The sequence below is a fragment of the Gastrolobium bilobum genome, unplaced genomic scaffold, assembly GCF_033153095.1.
Source record: "Gastrolobium bilobum isolate Gb01-03AN ecotype WA unplaced genomic scaffold, APGP_CSIRO_Gbil_v1 utg3261, whole genome shotgun sequence".
NCBI classification, from domain to species: Eukaryota; Viridiplantae; Streptophyta; class Magnoliopsida; order Fabales; family Fabaceae; genus Gastrolobium; species Gastrolobium bilobum.
In genome coordinates this window covers 589434-601984 of record NW_026899069.1, presented here as the reverse complement: position 1 = coordinate 601984, position 12551 = coordinate 589434, and the positions used below count along the sequence as shown (strand labels likewise).

General features: G+C 35.8%; 2 protein-coding genes across 2 annotated transcripts; one reads left to right on the top strand and one right to left on the bottom strand.

Annotated features, from left to right (window-relative positions):
- Window positions 1-802: 802 nt before the first annotated feature.
- LOC133286882 (putative disease resistance protein RGA3) lies at window positions 803-3460 on the bottom strand. Its single transcript, XM_061484382.1, has 2 exons — window positions 1943-3460; window positions 803-1897 (listed from the first exon to the last, which is right to left on the bottom strand). The coding sequence occupies exons 1-2, from the start codon at window positions 3458-3460 to the stop codon at window positions 803-805; spliced, it is 2613 nt and encodes an 870-aa protein (XP_061340366.1).
- A 4364-nt stretch (window positions 3461-7824) lies between these two features.
- On the top strand, window positions 7825-12020 carry LOC133286884 (cytoplasmic tRNA 2-thiolation protein 2). The gene is made up of 7 exons (XM_061484384.1): window positions 7825-8136; window positions 8263-8611; window positions 8700-8786; window positions 9588-9709; window positions 9887-9965; window positions 10504-10898; window positions 11729-12020. The coding sequence occupies exons 1-7, from the start codon at window positions 7832-7834 to the stop codon at window positions 11775-11777; spliced, it is 1386 nt and encodes a 461-aa protein (XP_061340368.1). The 5' UTR covers window positions 7825-7831; the 3' UTR covers window positions 11778-12020.
- The last annotated feature ends 531 nt before the right edge of the window (window positions 12021-12551 follow it).

Here is a 12551-nt window from a genome sequence, read left to right as displayed (position 1 = left end):
GATATAACTTTAAACGCTTTATCGAAATCAGCAAACAATTCAATTTAGATAACAAGGTCAATAGGGGACCACGATGATCAAAGACTATGAAATTGACAAATGAAGAACCAAGAATGCTTCAGAACGATGAAATTGCGAACGCAGCGACTCGTTCACAGTTCTAAGGAAAATGAAATTTGTTTATGAGAGGCCTAACATGGGGTAATCTTGCAAATAATATTAATAATTAAAGAAGTTAGAATCTCTTACTATTATTTTTATTTTCATTGATTTACAATTAAATTAATAATTATAAAATAAATCACGTGAGAATAATTGATCTGATTTTTATTCAACAAAAATAAAAAAAATTATATAAGGATTATAAGACAAAAGAATTTAAGAATGGGATAGGATATTGTGACAATCAAATAATGTTACTACCACATCTTAACCGTTGATTTCCGCCAATTAAGATGTGGTAGTAACATTATTTGGTTGTTACAATATCCTATCCCTTTAAAAATATAACATCTCCTTTTATTTTTGTCACTCCAGATGTGGTAAACGATTAAAGACATCACATCCGCAGCATACACCCTTGAACTATACTCCTATTAGTACAAATCATATATAGCCCATGAGTAATTAATTGTAGCCGTGCTTCATCTCTTATTTGTATGAGTTACTTCCAATTTATATTATAATAATTGTCATATGAGTAAGGCCATAAGTAGTGAATAGGAAATAAGCACATACACATATTATACAAAAAATAAAATAAAATAAAGTTTCAAAATCAAAGGAATGAAATATAAATTAGTCAAACTAAAAAAGGAAGATGGGCTAAAAGAAGCGGATGGCTTACAGTGAGCATCCCCAGGGAAGGCTTAACGTGCAGCACTCCAATGTGAACGCCTTTGATGTGAGCAATCATGGGCCAATACTCACCATTTTGAGGCTGACATTTTCGACACAATTCAGGACAACCTTCTATTCCCAAATATTCAAGGGCAGTGAGGTGATGCATGTCACTTGGAAGATCCAACAGTTCAGGACAGTTACGAATGAGTAGAAACTTGAGATGAGTCATTGTGGTCAGCCACTCAGGAAGCATCTTGAGATTAGGAAAATTAGAAATGACCAAGGTCTGTAAAGTGTCCGCAGCTCCTTGAATCCATGGAGGCAATGTCTGTTTCCCTAGAAAATTCCTTAGAAACAAAAACTTCATCCTCAATCTTTGTATTGGGCATTCATAGTTCACTGACATCATCGGACTGTCTTCAACAAACAGAGCCTCCAATTTTGGGAGAATATAGAGAGGAAAGGACCCAAGGCGCCCACATGATCGAACTTGATATTCTTCAAGGGAAGTGAGTTGTGTCCCATTGAACGAAAACTCCAAATTGTCACAATTTTGAAAACTCAAAGTTTGAAGATTGCTTAAGCTTGCAATTTCATTCTGTGACAGAACAGATTGTTTTGTGGTTATAAACAGTCTTCGAAGGCTGATCAGATTCCCTAATCCTTTAGGCAGTGTTTCAAGCTCCATGCATCCTGTGAGTGACAATACTTGCAAATTTTGGAGTTTGCATATAGAATGAGCAAGTCTTTTGATTTTGCAATTATTGGAAAGAATGAGAACTCGCAGATGCTCCAATTTATCAATTGAATTAGGTAGAGTCTCAAACGAAGAATCACGTAAATCTAAATACCGTAAGTATCTGCTGTATCTTGATACCCATGTGTCCAAAAGAGTTTCACTATCAAGATTCACTCCTTCAATGGGAAATTGTATAGTTCTCACTCTTCTGGACTTTGAGAACAAAGCTTGGCTAAGTGAATCATTTTGTACAATTGATAAATGCCTTACTTGCTCAGGTATACTCCTAGTATGGGAGTCTACCACTAGAAACTCCTCTTTCGCAACATATATTGCAAGATCATGCACCAAATCGTGTACTTTGAAACAGTAATAGTGGCCATAGTCTTCAAAATCTTGAAGAAATGATCTTGAATAAAACTCATTTGTATATTGTCTTGCAATATTCTCTGGCTTTTGACTTTCATCTAGGGATTCAAGTAATCCATGCGCCTCCCAAAGATTACAAATTATAAAACTTAAAAAGCCAAAATCTTTGGGAAAAAGGGAAAAGAAAGCAAAACAGTGCCTTAAATGAGATGGCATTTGATCATAGCTTAACTTCAGAGCTGGTAAAATGTCATCTCTCTTTTGTTCTAATTTCCATATCTCATGGTCTCTTATAAATTCCCATTGATCTAAATCAAACTTTGAGAACAGGGAACTTGCTAATGTTCTAATTGCCAGTGGAATCCCTCGGCATTTTTTCACAATTTCTTTTCCGATTTCCACTAGATCGGGATGTTCTTTTTCTTGGCCTTCTTTAAATGACCATTTCACAAATAGGGATAAACTATTCTCAGGGGAAAGACCATCTAGAATACAAGGACGAACATTGCCCATCATTGAAGCAATTGAGTTATTACGTGTTGTCACCATGACTTTGCTTCCTATTGCGCCAACTTTTATTAAACTTTCCAATTCAATCCATTTTGCACGATCTTCATTCCATATATCATCTAAGACAAGTAAGAACTTTTGACCAAAAAGCTTTTGTCTAAGACGACCTTGTAGCTGCTCAATATCCAAGTTGCTAATGTTTTCTTGATGAGCAAGAGCAGTTGGAGCATAAGCTGAAGCCGAATTGATGATTTTGACAATTATCTGCCTAATGTCAAAATCATTAGAGACACACACCCACATCTTCAAAGGGAAAAGCTCATCTATCCTCTTATCGTTAAATACCAACTTTGCAAGTGTGGTCTTCCCCAAGCCTCCTATACCCACTATAGGAATGACACAGAGGCTTTTATCACCATCACCATCACCATTGGGGTGAGGTTGCATCAAAAGTTGGATAATATTTTCCCTCTCATTCTCCCTTCCTATCACATTTGAAGCATCAACATGGGAATAAGTCATTTCTCTCCTTTGCACCACAAGTCTGTGGTCAACATCGATCCTCGCATGAACAAGACCAAACTTATTCCCATCAGCAGCTACCTTATCCAATCTATCCCTAAGTTGTTTGATTTGACGAGCCATCCTAATACGGAAAACAAGAGGATTAGACTTGGAAAAGAAGTGGCATACCTTCATCTTGGTGCTGCCAGAAGCTTTGACCACTTGTTTGCGCAAGGTTTGGCACTCAAATCCATCCAATACATCTTCAGCATCGGAGCAGACATGATGAAGCTGCCTCAGCCATTCACGCAAGCCATGCTTTTGTGCCTTCCTCTCCTCAGCATCCAATAGGACTCCTTTGACAATTAACAAAGTGTCTTTAAACCCTTTCAGATCATCATACACACCATAGGCTCGAGAAGCTTCTTCATAAACATGAGAAGCAAGCTTCTTTAGCAGTGATTCAGCAATACCAAAGACAAATGAGTCGGCCATGTTAATCAGGGTAAGAGCAAAAACGAGGTAGAGATATAAGTTTGTGGTTGTGTTGATTGTGCCTCCAAATCTATACTTGTTTATATAACCAAGTTAACCAATTCAACCCGCCAAGCCTTTCTTTCTTCAAAATCAATTTTTACTTTATTCCTTTTTCTATTATCAAATTCCATGTTCAGGGGGTTATGCATTGTTCACAGAACCTGATTCCTCTCTCTCCGTCATACCCAAATAATCATAAAAGGATAAAGCAAGGCATCTTCTGCCCTCTAAATTTTACTTGTCAACAGTAAGTGTTACGTCTCTCTTTCCTTTAGGAATCATCCCTATTTTTCTTCCTTTGGATGTAGTATTGAACTTTATGGACTTTTGGGTGAAACCCATCTTAAGTAAGGAATCTAAGTTTGATTGGTTTCTAGAAATTGATGAGCAAGCCTGTTATGTTATGTATACGAGCTCTTAGTTTTCTGTCATTTTCTCCTGCATTTGAATTTCAATACTCTGAATAAAAACAATCATATCCAAATATGTTTATTAGGTTAAGCTCTAGGATACATGTCTCCTGCCACAATGACTCTTATGGTAATTGGTTTCTCACACAGTTGATTGTTATTAGCTGTTATGAGCAATTATTTATAATCTAGTTGTTAAATATGTTATTTATTATAGTTGCAGATTCATTTTATGAAAGAATAATTAATAATAGTTAGTAACTTTGTCAGCAAAGTCTCTTGGCGATGCCTTTCATTTGTTGATGTTTTGAAAACTTAGAATTGTTGCTTTAATGAAATCTGTTCTATTTTCCTTCAATATAAGCTCCTGTCGTTTTGCCAGTTCATAAAAAAAGAAAAAAAAGAATACCATTTGCTGGTAACCTCACTCGCGTGTAATACTAATAATAGTGTCATGGATGTATTTGGAATTTAGAAATTCAAAGAGCTAAAATGAATTTGCTAATGAATTGAGATGGGAACGAGAGAGTATGACGGCAATAACTCTACATTTTGGCCTATTAGGGGTGTGCATGACAACCATTCTATTCCCGAGCACTGTTTCTGAAAAGAAACAATTCTTTTCTATTTCTGTGCTTTGGAACAGTTTCTGAAAAAAAAATGTGTTTGATAACATGTTCCATTTTTATTCCGAGAATGAGAATTGTGTTTGATAACACAACAAATAATATAATAAAAAATAATTCCTATTAAATATTAAAAAAAAAATCGGATCAACTCTTTCCTTTCTATATGGTGTGGTTGTGGTGGTGGCGGCGGTGGTGATACGGTACTGGTGGTGGCAGTGACGTGGTGAAGATAATGGTGGTGGTTGTGACGGCAGTGGTTGCGACAATGGCGGTGATAATGGTGGCAGCAGCGGTGGTAGTGGTGGTGGAGGTGACGGCAGTGACAACGACAATGGTGGTGGGTATGGTGGTTGGTGGCGGCAACAATGGTAACAATGACGTGGCGGTGGTGGTTGTGAAGGCATCATGGTGGTGGTGGTGGCAGTGGCTGCGGCGGTGGTGATGGTGACGGTGGTGGTGGCGATGGCTTGGTGATGGTAGTGGTGGCGTTGGTGTAATGGTGGCGATGGTGGTGGTGATGACAGTAATGGATGTGACGATGGTGGTGGTGGTTGGTGGCGGCAGCGATGGTGGTGAAGACGGTAGTGGTTGCGGCAATGGTAGTGGTGGTTGGTGACAGTGGTGGTGATGGTAGTGGTGGCGTCATGGTGGTGGTAGTGATGGCGATGGGGGTGGTGGCATTGGCGTGTGATGGCGATGGTGGCGGTGACGACAATGGTTGCAATGATGGTGGTGGTGGTTGATGGCGGTGATAGTGGTGGCGGTGGCGGCGAAGGTATTTGTGGTGGTGGTGGCATGGTGGTAGTGATGGGTGGAGTTGGAGGTAATGGTGGTGGTGAGGGGTGGTGACGGCGGCACTGGTGGTAGGATGGCGACAGCGACGATGGTGGCGACAGCCGTGTTGGGATGATGGTGGTGGTGGTGATGATGATGATAGAGGTGGAGAGTGATTGAGAGAGATAAGTGTTTCTCATTTTGAGTCCGGGAACAAAAAAGCAGAAATTTTTTGATTCTTTTTTCTGTTCTCTAGCACAAAAATTTAACCGGTTCATCCCGGGAACAAAAAAATAAACCGGTTTTACCAAACGAGTTTCCTATCCATTTCTGTTCCCGGGAATAGAAATTAAAAAAGAATTGATTCCGGGAAGGTTGTCATGCGCACCCTAGATGTAACAAGAATTTGGATGAAAAACTTATAAAAATATATACGGAACTTAATTATCCAATTTGCTACTTTTTATTCTTTTTCGAGTGTAGTTGCAACCAACCTAATCAAACTCGAGTTTTTACATAGAAACAAAAAAGGTGTTAGAAACGTAAAACGTATAAATGATATGAAACGTAAAGTTTATATTACAAAATTATATATATGCATGTAAAAAAAATATTAAATAATGAACATGTGTGTTAAGTCACTTATCTATCTAAAAAGAAAAATTATTTTTAAAAACCAAGTATCAAAATTATAAACAGTGATAACTAACAAATAATGGATAATCAATCTGCTCTAACTGCTTCATATACTCTGCAAATTTTGGATCATCGCTCATTAGTATATAATTCAACTTCTTTCACTGTACACAATGATCCAAAAACACAAAACAATTCTCATAGCATAACTTATAATAGAATTACAGCTTTATAAGACATAATTATAAAAGACATATATCCAAACAAAAAGATATCAAGATACTATGCAAGTATGCATATGATTTGGGGAAAACGAAAATTGGGTTTTTTTTAAATTTCTTTTTTTGTAAATTTTTTTTTTTAAATTTTTTTCGTTTTAAGTAAAAATGGTCAAAACGGTAAAAATGTAAGTTTTTACGCTTTTACATGACGTTTTTATCAATTTTTACCAAGGACCGTTTTTTACTTGCGTTTTAACACGCATCACTCTAGTAAAAACGTAAAAATGTGTAAGTTTTTATGTTTTTACACTAGTTTTTGACAACAATGCTCTTTTCATGTCCTCACAGTTCTATATACTTTTATTATATGTATATAAGAGATAAAATTATCTCCTACAATATGAAAAACATTCATCGCTTTACGAGAAACATTAATTCGATAGTGGTTAGCGATGATGTAATGGCTAAAGGGAGGAGAGAGAAATAGTGAGAGCCTGAGAGGTAATGGGAGAGAAAAAAAAGGTATAAGAGTTTATTTTTAGGGAAAAACAAATATTATGTCGTAGGAAAATTCTTAGGTCATGTCATAGAGACAATCAATTGTGAGGGCCACTATATATATTTTTTTTTTTTTGATAACATTAAGGGGCGAAGCCCCAAACAAAAACAAACTAACAACCAGAAACAAAAAATAACTATCCAGGGTCTATATCCCTACAAGAGGAGATTCCCTGAAGATCGTGATCAAATAACTGAGCAAGGTGAAACGGCATAACTCTATGACTCCAGAATCCAGTATCTTTGTGAAGAGCAGACTTGGCTAACCAATCAGCACATGAATTAGCTTCTCTTGGAATATGAGAAAGCGTTACCTCCCAATCCTGACCGATGAGTGCTTGTATCTTAGCCACTATACGAGGCTGACAAGCTGCATTGCAATCAGCAAGCAAAGAGAATATTGATGGGCCCACTTTTATATGTTTATAAAAAAATTAGGCTTTTTAATCCTTTTGTCCCTCATTAATTAATTAATAATCATTTTACCCCTTATTGAAAACTATCTATCAATCTGCCCCTCTTTAATCGATTAAATTGAATATTTAATCGATTAAATGGTCAAAACTGACAAAAATCATTGACTTGAAAATTTAATCGATTAAATTTTCAACTTAATCAATTAAATATCCAATTTAATAGATTAAAGAGGGACAGATTGGTAGATAGTTTTCAATAAGGGGTAAAATAGTTATTAATTAATTAATGAGAGGCAAAAAACTTAAAAAGCCAAAAAAATTGTTTGTGTCACGTAAAAGGAGGAAAACATTACCCTTATTTATATCATAAATCTTCATGGTTGGACAAGATTATAATCTGACGGTATTAAGAGATTATACAAAGATAGACAAAATAAAAAGCCAAAAAAATGTTTGTGTCACGTACAAGGAGGAAAACATTACCCTTATTTATATCATAAATCTTCATGGTTGGACAAGATTATAATGTGACGATATTAAGAGAGGTATACAAAGATAGACAAAATAAAAGTAGACACGATAACCTATCTCTAAAATTTAACCCTTCAATTTTCCAAAAAAATAAAATATAATTTAACCCTGCAAAAACCCTAAAACCCTAACCGGGTCATTGTGATAAACTCTGATGGCGTGCAATGGCTCTGGTTGCCAATCCGGTTGCCAATCCGGTTGCTACAAAGACGAAGAAGCAACATCTAAACAGCTAACAGATTCTGTTGAAACCGAATCAACGAGCCCTAGTATTCTCTGCATCAAGTGCAAGCAAAACGACGCCGTTTCCGGCTATGGCGGAATCGACGATGGGCGGTTCTGTGCCGATTGCTTCAAGAGCAACTTGTTCGGGAAGTTTCGGTTCTCCGTCACATCAAACGCCATGATTTCTCCCACCGATAATGTCCTCGTTGCCTTCTCAGGCGGTCCTTCTTCCAGGTAAAAACAAATCCAATCCTCTTTTCTGTTTTTCAATTTATTGCATTATTTGAAATGTTGGGTTAATTTCAATTTTGATAGTTATATCTTGTAAATGATAAAAATGTATGCTTTTTATTTTTTTAGGGTAGCTTTGCAATTTGTGCATGACATGCAGGAGAGGGCTCAGAAGAACTTTGATGCTAGTAGAGATAGGTCATTGCCTGTGTTTGTGGTTGGAGTTGTGTTTATTGATGAGAGTGCTGTTTTGCCGATTCCTTCTAATGAAATGGAGGAGGCAATTGAATTTATTAGTTCGGTTGTGTCAAGTATAGCCCCACCAGCAAAAGAGTTGCATATTGTTCCTATTGAGTCTGTTTACAACTCAGATTCTAGTGATGGAAAGGAGAGGCTAATCAAGCTAGTGAATGCGGTGAGTGATCCAACTGGAAAGGAGGATATGTTACTTTCTCTGCGCATGTTGGCCCTGCAAAAGGTTTGTTTCTGGATTTCATGCTATTATCTCAGTTAGAAGCTTATGTTCATATGTACATGTTTATTTGAAATTCTTCATCACTGTCCAGGTTGCTTCTGAATTTGGATATAACAGACTTGTACTAGGATCATGCATTTCAAGGATTGCTTCCCATGTCATTTCAGCCACCGTGAAGGTTTGTTATTGGATTTGACTGAGTCAAAGTCATTAGCAGTAGTAAATTAAGGATCTTCTGCCATGGGTCATGAATCATGAATCAGAAGAGGGCAAATTGAATGTTCTGTGGTCTAGCATAGTATACTTGGCTGCTATGTGATATGTATGCTCTGCCGAATTACTTATTTTTGTTTTTTCATAAGTGCTTTGTCTAGTTTCTCCTTAAAGCATCATAGTAGAACAGTACAGTTAGTTTTTGAAGTTATTAGCATTCTCTTTATGTGCATCTCTTTTGTTGCATTAACTCCCCGGGTAAACATTTTGTAAGGTGGATTGTGGATAAGAGGCTTTAGGCATTTGTTAAACTAATCTTCAAAAGGTAAAATTATTAGGTTGCTGTGTTTACTGAGCTTAAAATTTTTAGGGACTATCACTGACGGAACTTTTGCATTTGGTTAATACAATTCAATTTTTATATTGCATTTATCTGAAGAATATAATATATGCTGTAGGTTGATCTCAATATGATGAGATTGAAAATGCATGTGAACTATTTGAACTGAACAGCCCTCACTACAAGCTGATGCATGTACTAAGCAAATGTTTTAGCCTCCTCTTATTTTTAATTTTTTTTAAGCTAAGCTTTATGCAATTATGTGGATTTTAGGATTCTTGTCCACATTGCACCTTTATAAAATCCAATTGTGTTGCGTACATTTTGTAGTAATCTTTATGACGTTGTCTATGTTTCTCCTTTCTCTTTCAGTCTACTTAGGAAATTACCTTACATAACAGCTTCTTGTGTCCTTTGTTTTAACAGGGTCAAGGATATTCATTACCTGCAGATATACAGTATGTGGATGCTAGATGGGAAATTCCTGTTGTGCTTCCTCTGCGTGATTGTTTTGCCCAAGAGATCAACATGCTTTGCCACCTTGACGGGTTTGTAATCCTCTGGCCATTAACATTTACAACAATAAAATTTGGTGTCTTTTTGTTTTTTCTGTTTAAAGTTTTGTGAAATTTCACATTATTTTGCATGTATTGTCTTCTTTGTTTGTCAGTCTGAATTATATAAATCTTACTGAATGGATGTGTCTCATATCTTTGGCAGGGCAGTCTCAAGACTATAAAGTTGTCTACAGGTCCGTGCTCTAGCATTAATAGCATCACCTCATCTTTTGTGGCATTATTGCAGGTATAACTTGCTGTACCTTACTCCTCTGATATTTAGCAGGGTTATCTTTAGCGATGACTGATGGGTTTTAAGCTTAGTAGAAAAATCAGTCATGACCTGTTTAATGAGTGTTTTAATCTGAGCTATTTGTTTTTATTAGACTCCTCATCTTTGGCATCAAGTTCTATGACTTGATATGCCCCATATATACAGCTATATATATGTATGTGTTTGTCTTTGCAAGTACAATCGGAGGGCAAATCTTACATACAATAGCTTGTGGTGGCTCTAAATTTATAACTTTTTTGTAGAGTACATTATTTTTCTTCAGGGTCAAGAAGTTTATTAATAAATAGGCGATGGTTTTACACAATATGTGGCTTAATGCCTGCCTTTTTATGGAATGTGATGTGTCAGACTACATATTCAATACAGAATTTTAAGTGTTCTCTTTTACGGGTTGAGATGGAACATGCTTATGTTGATTAGAATTTATTTTTCCTTTTAATAAAAGCTTAAATTTAATTTACAAGTAAGTAATTGAATACCAGTGTTGCAGGAAGAAAACCCATCTCGAGAGAGCACAATTGTAAGAACAGCCACGAAACTTATTCCCTTCCAATTCAACAGGATTCCAGAGATCGTTGATGGTAATGTTCCCTTGGCAACTCGAAGACGCCAGAAGAGATATAATCTCAAATCCAACGAATCTGTTTCCTCAGAATCTTTCTGTCCTCTCTGCAATAGCCCACTCCACAAGTGTGAGATTGTTGACCGGAGCAATCTTGATAATTTTAGAAGTAGTGACATTTTTTATACTACCTGCTGTTCAAGTTGTCAGTTTCAGATACTTCCAAGAGATTCCACGTCAATTGAGCAGTTTTATATGGATTTACCTCAATCGGTGATTGCCCGAGCAAAGCAAGCTAACAATGGTAATTTGAGTCTGCTAAGGTGAGTATTGGTTTAATTCATTGCATTTCAAAATTGGTAATAAGTCAGATTCCACTGGGCAATCTAGAAAACCCTAATTTTAGTATGGCACGAAATGCTATCTGTTTTCTTATAGTTAACTTTGCCCAGTATATGTTAAATGAAAGTAGGGTATATAAGAATATGGGAATTTTGGAGAATCTGTTTCTTTGCTATTTTTTGTCAAATCGAGTGGATCATTTTGGTAGCCATGAGTCCATGACTGATAGGAAATGAAGTTCCTAAATGAAATTGTAAGAAATTAAGGGTGTGTTTGATTGTGTTTTGGTTTTTTTGTTCTTAAAACTGTTTTGTAGAATAGTTATAGAAACAGTTGTTTTTTGTATTTTGAAAATTAAAAACCAAAACAGAAAACAAAAACAATTTAGACGTGTTCTCCAAATTTGATTCTAAAAACAAAAAAAACAGTTATAGTTTTTAAAATATTTTTTCCAAAACAAGCTTTACCAAACGAGTTTTTTTGTTTTTTTGTTCTGAAAACTAAAAAACTATTTTTAAAAACACTAATCAAACAGAGCCTTAGGTTATACTATCAATCTTTGGTTTTTTTTTTTTTCCTGGCTAGGGGTTCTTTGACATGTTCAAGTTTACGGTTATACTGTAATACATCATTTAATGTTTTGTTGCTGTTCTTCGGTGGGAACACAATTAATGAGTTATGTTCAATTTATTATTACTGGTTTTCTCTGAAGTATACTTGAGAGATTCTACTTGTTTTGTGGTAGGAACTTCAGGTGTCGATTTTTCTTCATGACATCAAAGTTTACCTGTCAATATTCTTTTTTTTTCAGGGAACAAATACAAGATTGTTTGCTTTCAGATGGTGAAGATGAAACATAGATTTTCTTGCCTACACTGAGGCTTTCAGTTCAATGGATAAATACTGGTTGTAGTAATTTAATTTACTGTTTGAGTGACTTGTGAGGTTACTTTTAACCACTGAGATTCACTGGGCTCCTTAAGATCATGGTTGTTGATTCTCTGTTATATCATTTGAGAACATATTTAAGTATTAATAAAGTGATAGATGAGATAACTGATTTTTTAATCTGTCAGTTTGAAGAGGGTGATAAAGTTGACTGCAGAGTCTCGTTGGGGACATCAAGATGTTCTTCATTCTTAACTTTCAAGCTTATTTGAGTATTTTCTTATGTGGTTATTTGCGTCTACTATTTCATTTATAATGACACTACTAAAAATTCATGTAGTGGGAGTGTCATTCCCCCTCCCCCCTCCCGTCCCAAAAATTAATAAAATAAAATAAATAAACGCCAAAAGAAAAAAGTAATAATAAAAAAGTGAAAACTTTATTTTACAATTTTTGAATAGTATGAAATTTTTATTTATTTTCCGTTGTAGATGTTTCAAACCTGCAGGTGGAACACATATTCTAAAGAGTAAATACTATTTTTGGTCTCTGACAAATTTCACAAATCTTTTTTGGTCCCTAGCAATAAAAAAGGGAACTTGTGGTCCCTTAAATTTTAAAAAACAAGCCACGTTAATTCTTCTGTTAGTTGGCATCCAACGACCAATGTAACGCTGTACACTTGTCACGTTAGTTTGCTGACTCATAATGAAACAGTCTATCGTGGAAAAAATACGACAATGTTT